Genomic DNA, 23,698 nt, shown 5'->3' with positions numbered 1-23,698 from the left:
GGTGATTATTTTTTTCCTTTGTGAAAATTACTCATTTAATCTGTCCCTTCATTTTCTATGTATTTTCTATCTGACTTTAACTAGAAACATGTGTGTGTAAGACCATTCTTTTCCTCCTTCATACGTTTCTATAACTTGCCTTTAACAAATACACAATCTCTTCCAAGATAATTGAGTTCATCAAAGTGTCTGCCAGTTCTGTTCTTTAGTAAGGTTTTTCTCACTATATAGAGATTTGTTGCCTTCCTTTCCCCACCCCACAGTCACAGAATGGTGGAAGATGGAAGTGACCTCTGGAGATCATCTAATCCAGTCTCTCTGCTAGAGCACAGGTTGCACAGGAACACATCCAGATGGATTTTCAAAGTCTCAGAGCAGGACACTCCACAACCATTCAAGATAGCCTGTTCCAGTGCTCTGGCACCCTCAAAGGAAAGAATCTTCTCAAATTTACCTGAAACTTCCTGTGTTCATGTTTGTGCCCATTGTTTCCTTGTCCTAACACTGGGCAGCACTGAAGAACCCAGCCCCTTCCTCTTCACCTTTACCCTTTAGATATCGGTAAGATATCTCAGTCTTCTCTTTTCCAGGCTAAGCAATCCCAGGTCTCTGTCTTCTCATAAGAGAGATGTTCCCATCCCCTCAATGTAGTAGCCTTCCTGTATCTAGGCTTTATTGAGAAGCATCACTCCAGTCCTCTGGCTTTCATTTGTCCCTGAGTTCCTTTAAGACTATAGTGAAAACTCTCTGATCCTAGTGATTTGCTACTATTTAGTCTGTTTGCTTCTGAAGTGGTTTCCATAAATCCTTTTTTCTTTGGAGGAATAGCTCTAGTTTCTTTCATGCAAATGAAAGTTTGTTTATCTTCCCTTCAGTAGTCTTATTTTCTCTAAGTGTGCCTTTTCTGTCTTGATTATAAATTGATGTTTTTTTGGGCAGACCTCCTGTTCCTGACAGATTTAATTCTTTTTGGCTGTTGTTGAAACTCTCTTTACTGTTACTGCATAACTTTTCAATTATTTGGTTACATTCATTTTTCTTGTCTTTATTTAAATATTATGTCCATCAGTCTTTAGATGTAGTAACCTCTCTTAACTCCTTGTTATCCAATGCACTTTTCCTTTTTCTCTCAAGTAAGCCACTTTATTAATTAAGTGCCATTCACTGGCTCTGTGCTCGCAGTATGATACCCTTAAGTACTCTTCATGCTGCCTATAAAATTTCAGTTTTCTTAGTTGATCCCTTTATTTTTCCCTTCAACAGGATTCCTCACTTTTGCATAGTTTCCATCTTGGGATCACAGCTGGATAAACATCAAACATAAAGTATATAGCAGTTGCTATTACAGAGTTACCTGTTCAGCTGCAAAAACTGTAACTAAATCTTGTGGACTGTGCTAAACTAGGGCAACTATGGCATCTAATCTTGTGAGCCCCATGCAGTTACTGGTAGTGTAGTGGTTTGGGTGTTACCTTCTGCCCCCCCAGTTTGTAAAACACCCAGACTAGACTCATCTGGCTCTGGAAATTTTGAATGAAGCTTATATTTATAGCTTAGCACAACATACAAGCAGATACTTACAGTATATACAGGTATGCACAAAAATGTACAAGGTAGTACAGAAACACATCAACCCTCCCAGAAACCTGAGTCCCCAGGAGGGGCTCCCAACCACCCTTCCACCTTCTCCCACTCTCCTACCTTACCCCAGACATTGTGTTGTGCCCCAAGGAAGAATAGAGGGTTGGCCAGGGGGATTAGGAAGCAAGTAGATTAATCAGAGAGACAGAGGGTGAGGTTAGAGAGAAATGCAGTTCAGAGCTCAGGCAAAGAGACGACTCCCTTTTCTATGTTTGGATTCTTGTTCTTAAACCTCTCAGCAAGCCTATGAGTTAAGTAGACATCACCATTTGTTTCACTTTCACAGCCTGTGATCTAATCCTTCTCACCAAAACATTCTAGCTAGCTTCAAACTATCACAGGTAGAGATCTACTTTTTTACTGACTGCATTAGATCCTTATGTGTTTGCTGTCCCAGTTAAGCGAATGCACTTCTTATTCCCCTCGCTTCTTTGCATATCTTGCTGTTACAGTTTGAGTTGGGTGGTCACTTGTACAGGCTCTTGCTTGGAATCTATTTTACTTATTGAGGTAACTGAGTTATTTACTCTGCTGATTATCTAGCCTGTTTTACCTTTCTTTTATACTTTGTGTATCAGTATTAGGGTTTTTTTCTAACCTTCCAGAGTGTTTATACCTCTATTAATTTCAGACAGTGCAATTTTGATTTTGTTCCTGGAAGTGTTTTCACTTCTTTAAGAGAGGTGCTCCAGGCTCCTTATCTTTGTAGCTCTCCACTGGACAATCTTCAGTAGTTCCCTGTCTCTCTTGAACTGGGTTGCTCAGAAAAGGATACAATACTCCAGACATGGGCTCACCAGTACAGAGTAGAGGAGGAGAACCTTCCTGGATCTTCTGGCCTCACTCTTCTTAATGCTTTAAAAATGTTTAATCTGTATAAGTAGCTACTGCGTACTGATGTCCTCCTATTTATTTATTGTGAGATCTATCATACACAGGTCTATGTGACTTCATCTTATCAATGTGGTGGATGTGAAGGTACTCTCTGTCTGCCTTTTGTCTTGTGCCACACTGTCTTCATCAGGTATTGCTGTACTCCCTGTCTTGATTTTTAGCTTATGTGAATTGTAACTTTCTTAATGTTTCAGATCAAATCAGAAGATTTGTCTCATGTCATGCAGTGATCTGGCTAGGCAGTTTAGATGATAGTCTTTTCAAGGCAATGAAATTTCATAGTGCATTTTTGAGTATTACTGTGTTTCTTTGCTGGAAAAAACCTCTAGCCTGCTTTATTTTACAACAGACATGGCTTGTGAGACTGCAATTGAAAGGGAAATGATCTGTTATTTGTTTTGAAGAAATGGAAAACAACTTACAGAACTTTGAGTTACAAGATGGAGAGGAACTGAAGGCAATGGGAATTCATGAGGATGGGATCACAATAGAATAAGTTAGAGGAGTCAGAAGAGATCAGAGTAATTGCTGGTTTGCATATTTTCTACAAACCCTGAAGCTGAATTTAGCAGCGTCTTGTTTTCAGAAGGCACCTGACTTAACAATGCATTTTTTTTTGGGGGGGGGGGAGGAGGGTGTTAAACTTTTTGGCTCAAGTAGACGAAATTTTATTAATGTAAGAGTTGAAATGCAGGACTACATGGAAACTAGGTGGCTATGAACTGCATCAGTTTGGTTTTTACCCCAAAGTAGTTTTTTAATTCCCTTATTGAAAATCAAGTCGTAAAGTCAGACATTGGAAAATTAGAAACACAGAGGCTGCTGCCTCTTAAATCTCAAGGCCATATTGTTATTAGAAGGGTTTTAAAAGGTCAAGCTGTAGTGTCTCACAAGTTTAAAATCCTGTGTCTCTAGTCTGAATGTGTTTATTTTCCACTCCAAGTCACTGAAATTTACACACTCCCTGGTTTTCTGCTAAGGAAATTATTTTAAAACTTCTTGATCATCTCTGAAAACTACTTAGAAAAAGGCAAACATGTTTAACTCTTGGCATCTGTTTCAGTGCTACACAAATTTCTCAGGATTGTTGCCATTCCTGTGGTTCTTGCCTGCTACCTCTTCGATTCATTTGCATCATTTTCAAGATGAGTGTATCAGGTCAGGTTGTAGTTTGTTAGCCTCTTAATAGTCTCCTGATGAAGGACCTCACTAGTGATTTTGTCTGTGACGTTATCCAGGAACATTGTTTTCTGTCATGTTCAGCATGGCTCATGTTTGATTTTTTTAAATTTTTTTTTTTTGAGACCACCTTTTTCTGGATAGAATGCTTCTGTATTTCTTGTAGCTCTTTTCCTTGTTACAAGGATGACATTAAAAGACCTTGACTTTAAATTGCTGTGCTTAAAACCTGTTATGTTCATCATTACCTTATCATGCACTATCTCTTACAAACACTATTGCAATTCATTTAGGTTGTTTTTCTTAGGTATTTTTTTAATATCCTAGCTCCTGTCACTATCCCATGACTAACATATCCACTAAATAGTAGCTATAGTTCCATTACATTTTTTTTTTAGCTAGCTGGTATACATGTGCTTGAAATACACCGGATTATTTTGAATAGGTTTATGTTTTTAATCAATTTTGGTGGCATAGCAGATCACTGCCTTATAAAAGTTATTACAGCACTAGAATTCTGTGACTGAGATTTTGAAATTTGAAAGGGCAATTTCCAAAACACTTTTCCCCTTTAAAATGGTTCACTGCCAGATTTGCAATTATCTATCCTCAAAGCATTGCAATAAAGTGAAGATCCATAGTTCTAATGACATGTTTTTAATATTGACCCTGTGTTAGCTTGCTTCTAATCTTCTGAAATTGTATACTACTATTTTTTTACATTTGAAGTCAATAACTAAAGTCTATTTGTAGAAAATTAATTATGATGTTGGATCTTATATGACCAGTAGTCATAGTCAGAAGACATGATGTATGGTCATAGGATTAAAATAAGTTTCTATGAATTGGTCTTGACTTTGACACTTGATTATGTTCAACTTCTAGCATTTTATTTTGGAATTGGAACATCCTTTAAAGTAGCTGTAATTTAAAATGCTGTTATATAGGCAGCATTTATGAATGTGTTTAACATCTTCTGCAAGAGGTCTTTTAAAAGGAATATTCAAAGTTCTGTAATAAGCAACTTTGCAAAGATGAAAATATTATTTCAATGTTATGTAAACACATTGCTTCATACTGACAGAAATTCTGTCAGTATTATTGTTTGAAATGTGTCTACTGACCATGTAAAAGCTCATGTTAGTTACAGGTGAGTGTGTAAGACACTAATAAATAATACTTTGCTGTTATGAACTGGCTAAAGCTCTTCATGTGTTGGACTTGTATCTGGTGTCCAATAATGCCAAAGAAATCTAAACTTTCAAAATATTTATTCTATCATCTTTACATGATGGGATATATTGGCATAATTTGTTTCCAGAGTGTAAGCCTATGTGGAGAGAAGCATGAATAAAATAAGCAGAGAGGATTTGTGTCATAGGAAATTACTTGGGAAAGAGTCACTGGCTTTAAAGATAGAGTCACATTCTAATTCAGTTTGATCTGAACTCTTGCCGTGAATGTGATAATTTGAATCAAAAGTTGTTTTTATGCAGTTCAAAATGAAGAAAAGTCCCTATGAAACAACTTTAATCAGCACAGATATCAATAATGCTGAATTATTTTCTGAAATTGAATTGTATAAACCTTTTGATAAGAATTAGGTACTGTGTATCATAATGGGTTTCCATTTTTAGCTCAGACTGGTCTGAGGTAAAGTTCTTGGGGACAGAAGAGAGAAATTTTGAAAATGTATGAAAGTATTCTTTCAGAGGATTAGTTTTCTGGGTTTTTTAAATGAAAACCAGTTTAGAAACACATTTGGTGTTTATTCAGATACTGTGTTTTCACCTAAATTTATTTTTTCTATAATTTTTTAAAGCACAGAACTGTTACACTTCATAGACAACCAGTTGGTGGCTTGGGCTTAAGCATAAAGGTACGGATAACTTCTTGTTTCTTCTTTTACTTTTCAGTGTGAATAAGTTGCTTCAGTCTTAATTAAGTTCTCATGGTTAATACACATCTTTTACAGGGTGGTGCTGAGCACGAAGTGCCTGTCGTCATATCAAAAATTTTTAAAGATCAAGCAGGTAACATATATTCTTGTTATTTCCTTATAGAACTGTTGTATATGCAGGGTTTTCTAAAAATCAATTGTTTTTAAAAACTGTGTATAAATTTCCAGAAATGGCCCATGTTGAATTTACAATCTGTAATCTTGTCAAGGTTTTAGGAACAAAAATTAGCAAAATTGTGGTCAATATATTCATCAATATCTTGGATAAGGGAACAGACTGCACTGTCAGCAAGTTTGCTGATGACACAAAACTGAGAAGTGTGGTTGATACACCAGAAGGCTGTGCTACCTTTCATCAAGACCTGGACAAGATGGAGAGTTGGGCAGGGAGAAATTTTGTGAAATACAAGGGCAAGTGTTATGAGGCAGCAAGTGTAGGAAAGAACAACCCTGTGTTGGAGAATGCCCTGGTAGGGCAAAGGGACCTGGGGATCCTGTTGGACAGAAGGATGACCAATGAGCCAGCAGTAATGCGCCCTTATGGCCAAAGCGGCCAGTGGCATCCTGGGGTGTGTTAGAAGGGTTGCAGTTAGTTATCACAGTATCACAGTATCATCAGGGTTGGAAGAGACCTCACAGATCATCAAGTCCAACCCTTTACCACAGAGCTCAAGGCTAGACCATGGCACCAAGTGCCACGTCCAATCTTGCCTTGAACAGCCCCAGGGACGGCGACTCCACCACCTCCCCGGGCAGCCCATTCCAGTGTCCAATGACTCTCTCAGTGAAGAACTTTCTCCTCACCTCCAGCCTAAATTTCCCCCAGCGCAGCCTGAGGCTGTGTCCTCTTGTTCTGGTGCTGGCCACCTGAGAGAAGAGAGCAACCTCCTCCTGGCCACAACCACCCCTCAGGTTCTCCCACTATAGTCTGCCTTGGTGAGGCCACATCTGGAATATTGTGTCAAGAAGAACCTCAGGGGACTGCTTGAAGAGTCCAGCACAGAGCCACAAAGATGATTAAGGCAGTAGAACATCTCCTTTTTAAGTAAAGGGTGAGGGAGCTGAGTCTCTGTAGGTTTGAGAAGAACAGAGTGAGTGGTGACCACATTAATGTTTATAAATATACAAAGAGGATGGAGCCAGGCTCTTCTCAGTAACATCCAATGATAGGACAAGGGACAGTGAGTGCAAACTGGAGCATAGGTGGTTCTATGTAAACATAAGCAAAAACGTGTTCACTGTGAGATTGACAGAACACTGAAACAGACTGCCAGAGAGGTTGTGGAATCTCCTTCCTAGAGACAATCAAAACCCACCCAGATGTGTTCCTGTGAGACCTACTCTAGATGATCCTTCTCTGGCAGGGAGACTGGACTAGATAACCTTTTGATGTCCCTTCCAACCTCTAGCATTCTACACCACCTCTGTGGTGTAGAAACCACCTCTGAGGGACTGTATTAGGCATTGGACTGATCTTGGAAAATTTGAGAATTGCTTTGGAAAATAAATCATGGAATCACATAAAGGTTTGGTTTGGGAGGGACCTTAAAGATCTAGTACAACCTGCCTGCCATGGGCAGGGACACCTCCACTAGATCAGGTTACTTAGAGCACCATCCAACCTGGCCTTGAATTTTTCCAAGGATGGAGCTTCTACCATGTCTCTGAGCAATGTGTTCTGGTGTTTCACCACCTCCTTGTAAAAAATTTCTTCATTATGTCTAGTTGAAACCTATCCTCTTAGTTTAAAACCATGACTCCTTATTCTGTCAGAACAGGCCCTACTAAAACTACCATCCCCCTTTTCATTATGGCACTCTTTTAAGTACTGAAAGGATTCAATAACGTCTTCCTGAAGTCTTCGCTCAGCTTCACTTCTTAGGGGAGGTGCTCCAGCTCCTTGGTGATCTTAGTGGCCTTTCTCTGGACCTGTTAGAACAGATCTGTGTCTTTCTTCCTCTGTCCTTCAGTAAGCAAAAGGACTGTTGCTAATGGGTAGTGCTTTGAAAGGTAAACTAAGAGACTGAACTGATCAAAAGCAAAGTAATTTTCTTTTCTGATGGACATGGAAACTTGTCTGTTCTTTCCTTTCTTGTGGTGTTCTTTTACATATTTGAAGATTCCTTATGTTTCTCAGATGTGCATCTATGTGTTTTCTCTCTTCTTTAGAACAAATCTACCCATGTCAGGTAACCTTTCCTGCAAGAGAATGTAGAGCACTACACTATGATCTGCAGTACATGTCCTGCTCCTTAGAGGACTTAGGCACACTGATATGATCTCTTGAACTCATTAATCTCTCTTCCTGCTTCGTTGCATTGGAAATGAGTCACATTTGCTTGGCATCATTTTCACCCTTGTGCTTTACTAGATCATAGACTGTTTTTTTTTTCTCCTCTGCATTTATTTCAGTGGTCCTTATTTTGCTTGAAATGTGTAACTGAAACAATGATCCATTTTCAGCAGATATCTCATGAACATTGAATGAATTGACTGTGCTGGTGTGCTGTTGGAAAGACTACTACAGGTTTTCTGTGTACCATATGCATGTTTAAGTACAATAGCTCTTTTTTGTGATAGTGTTTTTGCAGTAAGGAGTACAAGGTGTTTTTATGTCAGGTGTGTTATTGTGTATGAAACAATAATGGTGTCCTTGAATACATAGAATAATAAAGCACACTAAGAAAAAAACACCTAATAAGAAAAGTCATATAAGCTTTCAGATTTAGGGATAATAATTCAGGAAATTAATTGCCAACAAGGAAAGCTATCTCCCTTCCTCTTAGGATGTAGTGGATTTAATCAAGGTTAGCAGTAAGTTTGCCTGCGAACTACTTATAATGCAAAGTTTTGTACACTGTAGGCAATTTTTCATAAGCTGCACTTATTTGTGTAGTAGCAAATGTAACAATTCTATGGTATCAGCTGTTTACCTCTAATCTAAAAACCTCCTCAGAAGGTACTTGTTTTAAGCTTTGTAAATCTTTGGCCAAGGAGGTTCCAGAGTGAGCAGTGATTATAACTAAGGCACTGCCTTACTGCAGTAAGCCTCCATAGTGTTCCTGTCTGATTCAGTGGCTGGCATGCAGGCACGGACACACGTGGCAAGGTATGAAGAAAGTCATCTGTGCATTATGAGTTGCACCCTGCATGAGCAAATTAATCTTAGCCTTGCTTCCAGTTTGGGTCAGGTGAATTCCTGAGGTCCCTTCCAGCCTGAGGGATTCTGTGATTCATTTAGCACTGCTGATGCTAAAGATCAGAGGTATGTGATACAAAAGTTTCTTGTGTCACATCGATTCCAGCGCTCCCATTCTGGCTGCTGGGTATCTGAGCAGCAGACAACAACATGTAGTTTGGGTTTGTTTCCTCTGGAAAACTAATACCTCTAAAAAGCTTTGGAAGATTCTTGAGAAATATTTTTGGAAATCCAGAACCTTCTTACACTGCAAATATTTCTTTTGCTACTGTTATGATTTTAGTACAAGAGTTAAAAAACTCCCCCCCTTTTTCTTCCCCTTTCCCCTTCTACCTCATCCTTCATTTTTTATGTCTTGGTAAGAGGCGGAATTTAAAATAAAAGGCAGGGAAAGTTTTTCTTAGTTGATTTACACAGAATACTTTACTCCTCTGCTATGAAAGTATCAGAATACACCAGTATATATATGAAACAGAAAGAAAGGAAAAGTAAAAATACCATCCAGGTCACCAAACCAAGGATGCACCTTCATAGTCAAGACCCAGGAAGAGAAGGCAACTGAGAATCTCCTGTCCAGGATGGTGTCACCCTACAGTCATAAAATGTTATGCATTCATGATTCCAGTAGTGGGGAATATCAGTAAGTTTCAAACTACTACAGTTACAGTCTCAAAAATCTTGAATAATTGCTGCCTTTCAGTATAGGGAAAAAATAGCAAAGACTCTTCACAGCATTAGTTTGATATTATCATATGGGGGATGAGATGATTAGAAAGCAGCCCTGCAGAAACAGACTTGGGAGTTTTGATGGATGAGAAGCTGGACATCAGTCAATGTGCACTCACAGTCCAGAAAGTGAATCTCATCCTGGTCTACATCAAAAGAAGCATGGCCAGCAGACCCAAGGAGGTGGTTCTGCCATTTCACTGTGCTATGTTGAGACCTCACATGAAGCGGATCTGGAGTCCTCAGTACAGAGAGGGCATAGACCTGATGGAGCAGGTCCAGAGGAGGGCCACAAAGAGTGGGGGCTGTTCAGCCTAGAAGAGAGAGATGAATCCAGGGAGACCTAATAACAGCCTTCCAGTACCTGAACTGGGCCTACAAGAAGGCTGGAGAGGGACTGTTTACAAAGACCTGTAGTGTTAGAACAAGGGGCAATGGTTTCAAACCAGAGAAGACCAGATTTAGATTTGATGTTAGGAACAAATTCTTTATCACAGGGGTGATTGAACACTGGGACAGATTGCCCAGGGAGTTAGTTGAGGCCTCATCCCTCGAGATACTCAAGGTCAGGCTCAATAAGGCTCCAAGCAACCTGATCTAGTGGAGAGTGTCCCTACTCACTGTGGGGATGGGGGGAGTTAGACTAGATGACTTTTGAGAACCCTTGCAACCCAAACTATGCTATGATTCAATGATTTTTAATTGTAATCACTATTTTTCATAGTAAAGAAAAGAATATGTCCACATTAACTCACAGATGATTTGGAGGGAATATTTAAAGATTCTGATGTTTTGTTAGAGGAAACAAAACGGTGTGGTAATAAATCACCAATAGACTTCCATTGAACAAGATACTAGTAACAGCTGAACTAATAGGCTAATTTCAGAGGTGGCTTTGAATTAAGCAGTGAGATTAACTGCTGCTTCAAGCCAGTATACTGAATTAAGTTTTATCATGCAGTAACATCTGAAAATGCACCAGTTATGTCACTGTTGTAATTGTGACAGACAAAAACAGCAACACAGAATATGTGAACATCGTAGTTAGTTTATTGATCTTAGCAGCAGTCTTTTATATGCCTCTCTACAAATTGTGGTAACTCTGTAAGTTGTGGAATACAATGACTGGATAGCATATAGTTTTTAATGTTCTTATTGGATAACAGTGAGATGTTAGTTATCTTGGCACAGACTGCTTTCAGTTCTTTGTTCTAAGGTTCTTCACAGAGAGAATGATTTGCCATTGGAATGGGCTGCCCAGGGAGGTGGTGGACTTGCTGCCCCTGGAGGTATCACAGTATCACCAAGGTTGGAAGAGACCTCACAGATCATCAAGTCCAACCCTTTACCACAGAGCTCAAGGCCAGACCATGGCACCAAGTGCCACGTCCAATCCTGCCTTGAACAGCCCCAGGGACGGCGACTCCACCACCTCCCCGGGCAGCCCATTCCAGTGCCCAATGACTCTCTCAGTGAAGAACTTTCTCCTCACCTCCAGCCTAAATTTCCCCCAGCGCAGCCTGAGGCTGTGTCCTCTTGTTCTGGTGCTGGCCACCTGAGAGAAGAGAGCAACCTCCTCCTGGCCACAACCACCCCTCAGGTAGTTGCAGACAGCAATAAGGTCACCCCTGAGCCTCCTCTTCTCCAGGCTAACCAATCCCAGCTCCCTCAGCCTCTCCTCATAGGGCTGTGCTCAAGGCCTCTCCCCAGCCTCGTCGCCCTTCTCTGGACATGCTCAAGCATCTCAATGTCCCTCCTAAACTGGGGGGCCCAGAACTGAACACAGTACTCAAGGTATGGTCTAAGCAGTGCAGAGTACAGGGGCAGAATGACCTCCCTGCTCCTGCTGACCACACCATTCCTGATGCAGGCCAGGATGCCACTGGCTCTCTTGGCCACCTGGGCACACTGCTGGCTCATGTTCAGGTGGGTATCAATCAGCACCCCCAGATCCCTCTCTGTTTGGCTGCTCTCCAGCCACTCCGACCCCAGCTTGTATCTCTGCATGGGGTTGTTGTAGCCAAAGTGCAGCACCCTGCACTTGGAGCTATTGAACCCCATCCCATTGGACTCTGCCCATCTGTCCAGGCGGTCAAGGTCCCGCTGCAGAGCCCTTCTGCCTTCCAACGCAGTCACATCTGCCCCCAGCTTGGTGTCATCTGCACACTTGCTGATGACTGACTCCATGCCCTCATCCAGATCATCTATGAAGATGTTAAAGAGGATGGGGCCCAGCACTGATCCCTGAGGGACACTGCTAGTAACCAGCTGCCAGCTGGATGTGGCACCATTCACCACCACTCTCTGGGCTTGTCCCTCCAGCCAGTTCCTAACCCAGCACAGAGTGTTGCCATCCAAGCCATGGGCTGACAGCTTAGCCAACAGTTTGCTGTGGGGAACAGTGGATGGAGGTGTTAAAAAAAAACACTGGATGAGGCACTTAGTGCCATGGTGTAGTTCATTGGACAGGGCTGGGTGATAAGTTGGACTGGATGATCTAGGAGATCTCTTCCAAGCTGGTTGATTCTATGATTCTATGAAATGTTATACAAAAAACATATCTGAATTTATAGGAGTAAAATTCTCTTTATTGACTAAATTACTGATATCCTAAACTGTCTGATAGCTTGAGATACCTTTAGTGAAATTTAATGTTATATGACAATGCTGAAAAATCTTATTTCAAACTTTGCTTGAATACAGTAGGACTTTATAGTTTGAAAGCTAGAAGTATAATAAAGTAGCTGATTATTTTTTTTATATCTGTGCAACCTTTGTATAATTACTCAGCTTCATACTGTACGTTTTTCAAATGCAGAATTGATTTTGCTAGTAGTGACCTAAGCAGCAGCTGAAGGCATTTGTACTTTGGTTGTTGTAATGGAGTGAACATTTCAATTGTGTTTGATCTCTATATTCAGCATAAGCTCTTCTGTAGTGACAGAGGTAATAAAAACTATTACAGATAGTGGTAGGGGTAATAAATACCATGACACTTTTGACTGATTTAAAGATCTCCCAGCTGTGTGCTGTGTTTATAACTTTCAGATTAAGTTAACCTAGTTCAATTCAATAAGGCTCTTCCTGTACAAGCTCACTGAAATGCAGACAGGAACTCAGTTCAAGAGTTTGGATTGTAAGTCTGGAGGAGGGGAGGCAGATGGGAGACCTCACAACTCCCTAGTATTAGGTAATAGAATGCTCTCAAATTGTGCTGGGAAGGTTTAGGTTGGATATTAGAAACAAGTTCTTGACTGAAAGAGTGGTCAGGCATTGGAACAGGATGCCCCGGGAAGACAGTGAAGTTACTATCCCTGGAGGTGTTTAAGAAACGTGCTGACATAGAACTTTGGGACATGGTGTATTTGCCATGGTGGCCTTACGTTGATAGTGAAACTCGATCTTAGAGGTCTTTTCCAACCTAAACAATTCTATAATTTTAAGTGGTCATTTAGTGTTTGAGTCTAATATCCAGTGTATTAAAAATCACAGGAAGGCTATCCTGAGATTTTCTTGAGCTCATGCCCTCCATGTCAGTATTAAGAGCAAGTTTTGCTGATGCTAGACTCGTCACTTTTATATTTTTCTGTGAATTCTGTCTTTCATTATACCAAAAGTTACTTTTTTTTTTTTTCATACAGCCAAAGCTTTTGCTAAAGTTAATTTTAGAGAGGTAAGTTCTGTTCCAAACAGAATGACAACAAGTAAATGCAATCATATGTATAAACCAAAAGTTAATTATCAGTTAGCTACAGAGTAATTTTAGTCTCATAAGAAATTATTTTTCCTTCCAATGCAATGATTTTTTCCCCTCATACTTTTATGTCAGATCATGTTAGGAACAGTGCTAATGATCTCCTAGATTATCATAGCATCATAGAGTGCACTGTGTTGGCAGGAACCTCCAACCTCTTCCAGTAAGCAGGGACATCCTCAGACAGGTCAGGCTGCTCAGAGGCCCATCAAGCCTGAAAAGAGACTCTTGATGTTGATACTGTGTGATACTGTGATGTTGAAGCTCCTCAATAAGGTTTCTAAATTTGATTAATGCTTTCTCTAACTGCTGTTTTAAGACAATATTGTTTTTCCTGTGTTTTCTGTTTGAAACTGGCTGAAGATAGAGTAAATCACTGTACAGTAGTTGGTGCTGATAGTTTCTATCTGTGTGTTATTTTTATGTCTTGTACTTAGTATTAACAGTTTATGGTAAAGACAGCAGTGGAGTTACAAAGAAATGCAGAGTCTATTCTCAGAGTTGTGTAACTGAATATTCTGAACTTTGAAAGAATTGGATCATCTAGGCTTACATGTTGTGCAGTGAATGCACAGGATCATCTGTCAGATCCATTAAATATATTTGAAATAGTTCTTATATGCAGTGTATGTGTAGTGATGAACTTTCATGTGTTTATGTTTTTCTATCTGTTATTTCCATTTATAATTACCTAGGAGTCTTTGGAGACTAAAACTATGTAGACTTTGAAATTTAAATGATGTACTGCGTAGAATATAGGAAATTTTGATTGTATATACATCAAGCAGGCACATTTCTATGTTCTGTTGCTAATGTAAGAGTTCTGCAACTTTCTATTTTTGTGAGACCTGCTGTAGTAATCTGACTACTGCTGTGAGCTCTGTTCACATCTCCTGTCACACGTGGAGTCAGACAAGCAGCCATGGTGAAAGCGAGCAGTGAGTTTAGCTCAGGTGACACTCAATGAAAATATTTAATTTTACTTAACTAAATCTTAATAGGACTTTCAGCCACTGAAACATTCTTCATTGTGTATAATGAAATGCATTAAGGTAATTCATAATTTCTGGATATAATGAAATTTGAGAATAAATACTTGTGGGTTTCATTTGGAAATTAAGTTTCATTGCAAAACTTACAGTGGGCTGTTTAGGTTTGCTTTTTACTTTATTCAGTTTGGTTTTTTGGGGAGTGTGGTTTTTTTTTGACTGGGGGGAGGTGGTGCCTTTTTTCAATGGGGTTTAAGAGCTTCATTAATACAATACTCATTTTTTTACTGAAAAAAAAACAGTGTTCTTTTTAAGTCAATTTAAATTTTATTTAATCCCTTTTGCTTTTGTTTAAAAAAAAACAACAAACAAAACCAGAAGCAGTAAATAGTTCTCCAGCTCTAGATTTAGGCAATTGTTTATGTACTTTCCCAAATTGAGGATTTATATATGTGTGTGTCTAAATATTTGTGAATTAGGCTGCTGCTACTGAATCATGCATTTCTGCTAAGTGTATGAAGAAACTGTATTCAAAGAGTGTATTAATGATCAAATTCTTATGCATGCAAAGAAGATCAGCGTCCAGTAAAAGATTACTTGTTCCTTTACAGCTGTGTTAAGATACAAAGTCTTACTGGAAATCATACCTTAGTTCTATAGGTTTTTGTGATGGATGTTCTCTTTGGAAGGTGCATTTTATAGTTTCTGTAGTGTTTTTTGTGTAGGTCAAGGTGAAAACAGTTCTGTCTTGCCAAGTCAGACCAGTTTTATCTTGTGTTAATTTTGCAGATACAATGTTATATTCTATGCAGCTATACGAAATGCCAGCTGAAATTCTGTTCTGCAGGATGTCTTTAGTTTTTCAACATGTCCAATAACCTTTTCCCAGTGTAGCATTTTTTTATTTACTGGTCTTCTGTGACTCGACAGGAGAATCATTCTGCCATTGGGGCATTCACAGTCAAGGGGCTGAGGAAGATTAATGACAATTTCTTTGCCGCTGCTGAGTATCTTACACCTTAGTTCACATAAAGTCCAATGTTCTCTCTTCAAACCTGTGCTGCTCCTTGTCTAGTTCTATGTCCAATACCTGTCTCATGCCTCTCATCCTGTGCATCTCTCGCATTCAATCAATGCTTAGAATGTGTTGAGCTCCGGTGCTTTATGTTCGTATGTGCTTAGATAGGGAAGTGACTTCTTCATGGGTAGGTACAGTACTCTGAGGAACATGAAAAAATCTTCATGATTCACACTTTCTCGGGCCTAAAGAGTGAGACAGAAGTCCCAGTTCCTCATCTGCCACTTAATTTAGCATGGGAAACCTGACACATTAGGATAATGGCCCATGTATTTGATGTAACAATTTCCTTTACATGACAAACTGGGCACTTACAAAGAGGAAGAAAACTAAACTAAGGAAACTTCCTGGTCAAAATTACAAGTCTGGAGTGCTGGGATACTTTTTAAAATTTGTTTGGTTTTGTAGATTGTTTTATTTGAGGGGGTGTGATTTTTCATTTTGTTTGTAATTTAAAGATACATAAATACTTCCATAACAAGGTAGTTTTCAGTGTTTTAGTTAATATGGTTGTGCTTTAAAATACAGACATTTTTAATGTCACACTGCTTGTCTTAAAACTAAAAAAATTAAAAGACAATTTGCAGCAGGTGTATTTGTACAGTCATGGCTCTAGTTTTGTAGAGTTCACGGGAGAGGAAGGAAAAATATGTCTGGATAACTTTGAGAACTCTCTTTTATGTACCAGTTTCTGCAGCCTTTTCATTTCATCTAGTTTGACTATTCCTTTAGATTTTCTTTATGCAGTGAAATAATTAAGCATGTAAGGTTATGGATTGATAGGTCTGTGAAGTCAATAGGGATCACTGTGTTTTCAGCAGCACATTATTGTGCATCCCTAATAGTGTCAGGGGGCATAGTGCCTGGTAATTCTTTTGTGATTCAGGTATTCAATAAAAAATGAGTGAAATTATATTGTAATCAAATGACATAAGGGAAATCAGATTATTTACAGACTCAACTCTGCATAGAAGTGTACATAGAATCACAAATTGTTTTGGTTGGAAAAGACCTCTAAGATAATTGAGACCAATTGTTGACCTAACACAGCCATGGCCATTAAACAGTGTCCTGAAATGTCATGTCTGCATCACCTAGGAGCATTCAGACTGGAACATTAGTCTAACTGGTCTGAGTTAAGATCCCTGAAATCCGTACGTTGTGGGCATAAGGAATCACAGCACCAACTACTTTATTTCCCTGATCTCTGTTGTGCCTTATCACCTGCTAATACAGACAGTCAGTCATTTTTTCCCACTGCATTCTGAGATAATCACACACAATGGGCAAGGCATGTACCCTTTGACTTTATCTTTTATGTTTTCCTGTAACTTGAATGTCAAACACACCCTCTTCTTCTGTCTCCAGTTTAAGTATGCTTCCACTTTCCTAAAGCAGCCCAATGGGCCTAACATAAGCGTTGAATTGCAGTTAATTCTTCATGTATTTTTCACAATTGGCATATGTATTACCAATACTTGAACAGAAGTTTTTAGCATTGAGATGCTGAAGCCAATGTTCAACATCTTTAGCAATGGATGTATCTACTATAGATAATTTCAGATTGCTTCATGATGTTTTGGAATTGGTTTAATTCAGTTGCTTTTCTGTAAATGGATGTATCTTTTCTATGCTAGCTAACTGGGTGGCATTTTTAAATACAAAGTGGGATAAGAAGTAGGATAATGACCTCCTGTGCAACTTGCAGCATGGAATTTAAAATCAATAGTGAAATCTGTCCTAAACATTGATAAAAGTAGGACTAATAAACTGATAAATCTTATCTATTAGAAAGATAATTTCTTTACTAAAAGAACTATTTTGAACCAAAGTTCATTTGTAGTGGCACCAACTGTATTGTAGAAATGACAGCAATACATTATACTTTTTTTCCTTTTTCTGCCTTTATTTCTATCTCTCAAATTTCTGCCTTCATTAATATTATTTTGAATTATTCTAGGCCTTAAACTCTCACCCTATAAAAACATTTACAAGACTAATTTGCCTTATTGAGTCATATCAGTCTTTGCATGATCAAATTTCTTTCAATTAAGTAGTACTTCCCAAGAGATAAACATCTTCTAATTCCACTAAAAGTATAGAATTTATAAGCTAGAGAATGCACCTCCAAAATGTCATTATTTGTGTGTGTGTGGAATTCTTTGCAGTTTCATTTCATTATTTCCATTAACTCTGTAGTGCAGGAAACCTGAAAATTGCAGCCTGGAATAATTGATTTTGTTATTCCTGGGAACAAAGCTAATTCAAACATCATGTTAAAGAGTTGTGTTAAATTCTAAAGACAACCTCTTTAATTAGGTCCCTGCAAATTTGTTCAGGGGGAAAGAAATTGCTAAGTAGTTTCAGAAACTATTTCCCTTTTGTGGAGGAATAATGAAAAACGTGATTCACACTTTCTGCATGATTTAATGAAATCCTTTATTAGTGAGAAATGACATGTGCCGTCCATGTTCAATAAGCTCTTTATGCACGGAGGGTATTTCTCTTAATTTGTTTAAAATTGCCAGGAATCTATTACCTTTGTAGAATGAATAGTGATTGCTAGGCCACTGGTGTTTTCACAACAGAATCAGTTTTAAAGGAAAACAGCACACTAAACCAGTTGCTGGAGAGCACGTAGCATTAGTTTGCCATACTACTTTCAATTAAAATATACTCCTTCTGTAATCCCACAGCTGACCAAACAGGAATGTTATTTATAGGAGATGCAATATTACAGGTCAGTAAACATTCAATTTTTCCACAGACATTTGTTTCATACTTACTTTTATGTTTATTTCATTAAACTAACTTATACATTGCAAATCACTTTCTTCGTATCGTATCTGGTTTTAGGTTAATGGTATAAATGTAGAAAATGCTACTCATGAAGAAGTGGTAAGTCACTAAGATTTATATTTTTCACTAGTGTATAGAATATACTGTCCATACTGTTCTGTCTCTAGCCTTATCACATACAAGTTTACTCTTGTTTAATATAGTCAGGTTTCTGATATATATGACTATAACAGTTTCATTTTGGTGGTTGGTTGTAGTTTCTGCACACAATGAAAGAGTCACAGCAAGACATACATGCATGTGTGACACAATTGTACTGCTCCAAAATTGAGTCTCTATCATTGTTTATTATATTGTTATTAATAATAAAAGATGTTTCAAAGCACAAAATAAGGCAAAAATCCAAAATTTGAGTAGGTTACTTCTGTTCTGTTTGTCAGAGTGCAAATGCTCTTCTCAGGATGGGGACTATGTCATTTTATCACTGAATATGTAACTGTTTTTCCCTTTTTTTGTTTGGTTTTTTTTTGTTGTTTTGACTTTCCCTATAAACTGTACACTGGGCTACACTCTGTCAAAATCCAGTGAGATGCAAAGAAAAAAGGCCTTAATTATTTCAGAATGAATGGTGAAATATGAAAAATGTACTTTGTTATGGTGCTGCTCATAAGTAATGGAAATGTCCTTTGGGTGGTCACAGTCTTTCAGGGATTGCCCGAAATATATAAAATTATGTATATATAATATATACACACATACGTAGTCTTCATGGAGAATAGTGCCTGATCCATTAGAATTATGGGTTCCCCATAATGAGTTCACCTGCTGTGGTACTACATTTAAAAGGCAATCAATTTTTCGCCTCCTTAACACTGCAGAGATAGCTAAGAACCTGATTTAACATACTGTAAAAACAGAATATGTGGGGTGTCTTGATTCTGCTCAGATATTCCCATTGCCTTCTGTGCAACTGACAGGGACTCAACTTTTGTCTTCTCTGATCATGCACTGAAAACCAGATAATGTCATTAATGGTTTGCTCTTCATTTCTAAGTGTGCACTTACGTGAGTATATAGGGAGTTCCTGATGATGGAAACTATGAAGGAGTGTGGTTGTTTTAATGGTGAAATGATGTAGCAATTTCATGTGTAACTCATTTATATATACTTCATTGCTATGGGCTGCAGTGCACTGCATAGTGTTCCTGGTTCATATTAATATTTCTCAAGTGTTAAGAAAGTACAGGTAGTGATGCCAATAACATATGATGCTGAGTTGTTTCTTGTCGTGGAGGGGTATTCTGCCACCTACGCTGATTTTGGCAGAGGGGAGAAATTAATTGGGACGAGATAATGTTCTATAAAAATATATATTTATTAAACTCAATATTCTGAACTCTCGACACCCCCAACAACTGTATATTATTATTAAACTGGATTCTACATGGCCATGAAAACATTCTAGGATAAATACCTACAGTAACTTATTAATAACTAGCAAACATTCAAACTATAAACAGATAGAGGAATTTTTCCCCAAGGCTTAATGCCACTCGGGGTCTATATGCTATACACCCAGCAGAATGGGCTGAAAACTTTCTGCTCTATGGCTGAGACACCAGATAATACAGAGGCATTAAAGCAGTTGCTCACAATTCTTATTAATCATCAATCACCCTTTGGGGCTATGTCACAGCCTATTACTAGTGTCCAAACTTCAGGGGATCTCTGCCCTTGAACTTTGAGGCTGGAATCCTTATGGCTTGTGGGGAAATGACAGTCTCTGACTTTGTTCTCCTAGCGAAGGATGCAATCTCTACCCTTGTCTCCTGGCTTCTCATGGATGCTCTGTCCAAAGATTGTTAGCAGGCAGCACCTCAGGTGCAGGAGTAGGATGCTGTGCAGCCTGAGCACGGTTCACATGTGGCTAGCAGGCCAATTGCATGCAGACAATTGGAGTCTGTTTCTGGTTAACTCAGCAGCAGTGGCGCTTACCAGGCAATAATAAGGAAGCGGGCATACAAGGTGTGCACGGCTGCTTGGGAGTCTACGTTCCTTAGGTAAAGGCAGGCAATACAGGATCTGGTCCTGATAACACAGTGGCGTGCAGATATGCACAGCTGGCTGGGAGACTATGGGCTCCACATATATATAGGCAGGCTTAAGTGAGCTCTGCAAGTAAATACGCAGGCAAGCAATCAATTGCAGGGAGTCCGAGCCATTGGGAGAGTCCGAGCTAGCAAGATAGCATGAGCAGGGGCAGCCAAGCACGTTGTTTACCTGTGTACCCCTATTTATTGAATGTGGGCTGAGATTAATGGCCCTTTGGCCACTAGAATGACCAATCAGGTTGGCAGTTAGCCAAACCTTACCATAATAGGCAAAAGCCACTGTGCCTGGACTTCCCAAATATGGGGATCACATGGGCTTAACACCAGGCTTATTGTGCCCCTTTGTGCTCATTTAATGTGTTTACCTCTGGTTTGGGCAGAAAAACATGTCCGGGCAAGGCATAAACCTATTTTTGGGCCTACAGGCCCTCCATGACATTTCTGAAGGCTGAGACAAGGGTGAAGAAAAAAGAAGTGGTGTTAATTTTTTTTAATTGCTTTTTATTCTGTAAGTAATTTTAAGATATTATTTATCAGATTTAATAGAAGTTTCTTTATTAAGAAGCAAGAAATGTGCTTAAGAATTGGCTCTTTTTGGTATCCATAGTCTTTTTTTCTTCAATCCTGTGTGCACGTATTTGGCACATCCAAATTCCTATCTGGTACTCCTAAAGGCTGGTGAGGCTACAGGTAATAAATAACCACAATGGAGAAATCTTCTACCTCACAAGACTATGCCTACACACAGAAAACAATATAAAACATGCAAAGATCACATCTTGAAACTCAAAGGAGAAGTTGAAGATTATGCCTTGATTTTCTTGAGAAAACCAGTATGTGTGGATTGCTGTGACTGATTGACAAGGCACCTGGGACACAAATTACAGCGATTCTTCAAGGCATTTGCAGATTCTGCAGAGCTTTAAAATCTGGTGATGTTCAATTTAGAACAATCTTGAGATTGAAAATGGAATTACAGTGACTATTCCTAGCACAACATCTTAGCTCTCGCTGTGGTGTATTCATGTTCATGGTAAAAAATGAATGCTCAAGAAACAGACTTGGGTCTTCCAGCCAGTTTATTTGCTTGAAAAGAAAATTACTTAAATGGTTTGTATATGGCTTTAGAAGTTGAGATGACAAGGATTCCTCTTTTTCTCTTTCAGTTGTTTCATGTGGCTTCAAATTAGTTTACCACAATGTTTGGTCTAAGGCAAACCAAATTCATTTATTGAGTAGTGGTTTGGTTTTAATTAGTTTATTTCATTTATCAGTTCATCTGTGTGTGGATAAAGCCAGTTCACCTTCACTCCACGTGCAGTACTTTTTCTCTCTGCATTGCAAGTCAGTGTATATATAAAAAATTCTTACCCCATTGCTTGTGTATTGGCAGTCAATGTACTGACAACCATATCTCAAAATAGCATCTGTAGCAATCATAAATGACATGAGCTTTGACAGTCTTATCAGCAAGACAGAAATTACATGGACAAAGGAATTAAACTTGATTTCATTAGTTGAAGGTGATCTTTCTAGGTCAAGATAAAGTGCACCTGCATCATCTTGCAGTCCCTTTCTTGATGATGGTTAATACCATCACACTGGATTTCTAGAATAATTGCATTAAGTCTAAGTAAAGCACAGAAACAGATCTATTATGTTTTGGTGAACTACTCTTCTGCTGCTTCTATTATTACTGCACAAAACAGTAAGTTACATCCCATAGTGGCTAGGTTTCAATACCAAGAAGTACTCCAGAACTGTTAGTGTAACACAGCTGTGGCGTGCTCATAAGGAATGGCAGATAAATGCATAATGCTGTTCTTTACCCCGTACATGGGAATTCAATAGAAACATTTAGCAAAGCGTCCTGAAACAATTGTAGGCCATATGGTTTAAGGAAGCTCCAGAATCTCCAGTGGGCCAGGAGATAGTTCTGCAGGAGAGACTTTTCTAGTGTCACAACCTGACATCAAAATCAGAGTGAAACTAGATAAATGGGTCAGGTAGTGGAGGAAGGAGCCCCTCTTTCTGACTGTCAGTATCTCTGTGCACTATGCCTGTCACTCGTGCTACAAAGGGCAGGAGGAGCGTGTGCACACAGACTGATGTGACCTGGGAAAGCACAGGAGTCCAGGCCACTGGATGCAGGGAGTGCTACAGCCTCTCGCTTGCTGCTGAAGGGGAGGGGGAGAACAACTGCACCAGGTGTGAGCAGGTGAACTTCCTTCTCACCTTGGTGGCGGAATTGAAAGATGAAGTGGCCGAGCTGAAGGACGAAGTGTCCAGGCTCAGGTCAATAAGGGAGAATGAAAGGGAGCTGGATCTGTGGGTGCAGGCTCTGCAGATCCCCCCTGCTAAGGAATCTGCCCCTGGAAACAGTGAGGGATGGGTGCAGATCCCTGTCAGGGGTAGTAAGGGAAATCATCCCCGGCCCTCTCCTTCTCCTCCTCTGCCCTTGCGCAACAAGTATGAGGCGCTGCATGCAGAGGGTACAGAGGGTGAGAGCAATGAGGATCACCCCACTGAGACATTGCCTAGGGTAGAGCAGTCACCACCAACTGTGGTAACTAGCTCCACAAAAAACAAGAAAAAGAGAAGAGTTGTAGTTGTCGGGGACTCCATCTTGAGGGGGACAGAGGGACCCATTTGTCGTCCCGACCCGTCTCACAGGGAGGTCTGCTCCCTTCCTGGTGCCCGGGTTAGGGACATCACCAGGAGACTCCCAAACCTAATCCAGCCCTCTGATTATTACCCCTTGTTGGTAATACAGGCTGGCAGCGATGAAATGGAAAAGAAGGGGACCAGGGCAATTAAAAAGGAATTTAAAGCCCTGGGGAAATTGATAGATGGGGCGGGAGCGCAGGTGGTGTTCTGCTCAGTTCCCTCTGTGGCAAGGGAGTTCACAGAGAGGAATAGCAGAACCTATGATATCAATAAATGGCTGAAGGGATGGTGCAAGCGGCAGCGTTTTGGGTTTTTTGACCATGGGGGAACTTTTACTGCGCCGGACCTGCTGGCTTGTGATGGGGTGCAGTTATCTAGGAAGGGCAGGAGAGTCCTGGCACTGGAGTTGGCAGGGCTCATTAGGCGGGCTTTAAACTAGGTCTGAAGGGGGTGGGTGAGGAAATTACTCTCTCTGAGAAGGAGAGAGATGGAAGGAAACTAAGGACAATTGAATCGAGAGCCCAGCTGAAGTGTATCTACACCAATGCACGCAGCTTGGGTAACAAACAGGAGGAACTGGAAGTCCTGGTCCACCAGGGGGACTACGATGTAGTTGCCATTTCAGAAACTTGGTGGGACGACAGACAGGACTGGACTGTTATACTGGAGGGATATAACCTTTTCAGGAGAGATAGGCAAGG

At 39.7% G+C, this 23,698-nt stretch overlaps 1 protein-coding gene across 1 annotated transcript in view; it reads left to right on the top strand.

The window, feature by feature from the left end:
• Positions 1-23,698, top strand: part of SNTG2 (syntrophin gamma 2) — a 285,667-nt gene that overhangs the window by 125,802 nt on the left and 136,167 nt on the right. The window contains exons 3-6 of the mRNA XM_064145698.1: positions 5,537-5,593; positions 5,690-5,747; positions 18,117-18,160; positions 18,277-18,318. Coding sequence (XP_064001768.1) covers positions 5,537-5,593; positions 5,690-5,747; positions 18,117-18,160; positions 18,277-18,318 — 201 coding nt within the window. The remainder of the gene's footprint in view (positions 1-5,536; positions 5,594-5,689; positions 5,748-18,116; positions 18,161-18,276; positions 18,319-23,698) is intronic.

The sequence above is a fragment of the Pogoniulus pusillus genome, chromosome 7 (assembly GCF_015220805.1).
Source record: "Pogoniulus pusillus isolate bPogPus1 chromosome 7, bPogPus1.pri, whole genome shotgun sequence".
Taxonomy (NCBI): domain Eukaryota; kingdom Metazoa; phylum Chordata; class Aves; order Piciformes; family Lybiidae; genus Pogoniulus; species Pogoniulus pusillus.
Note: the sequence above shows the minus strand (reverse complement) of the source record. Positions and strands in the feature narration are given on the sequence as shown.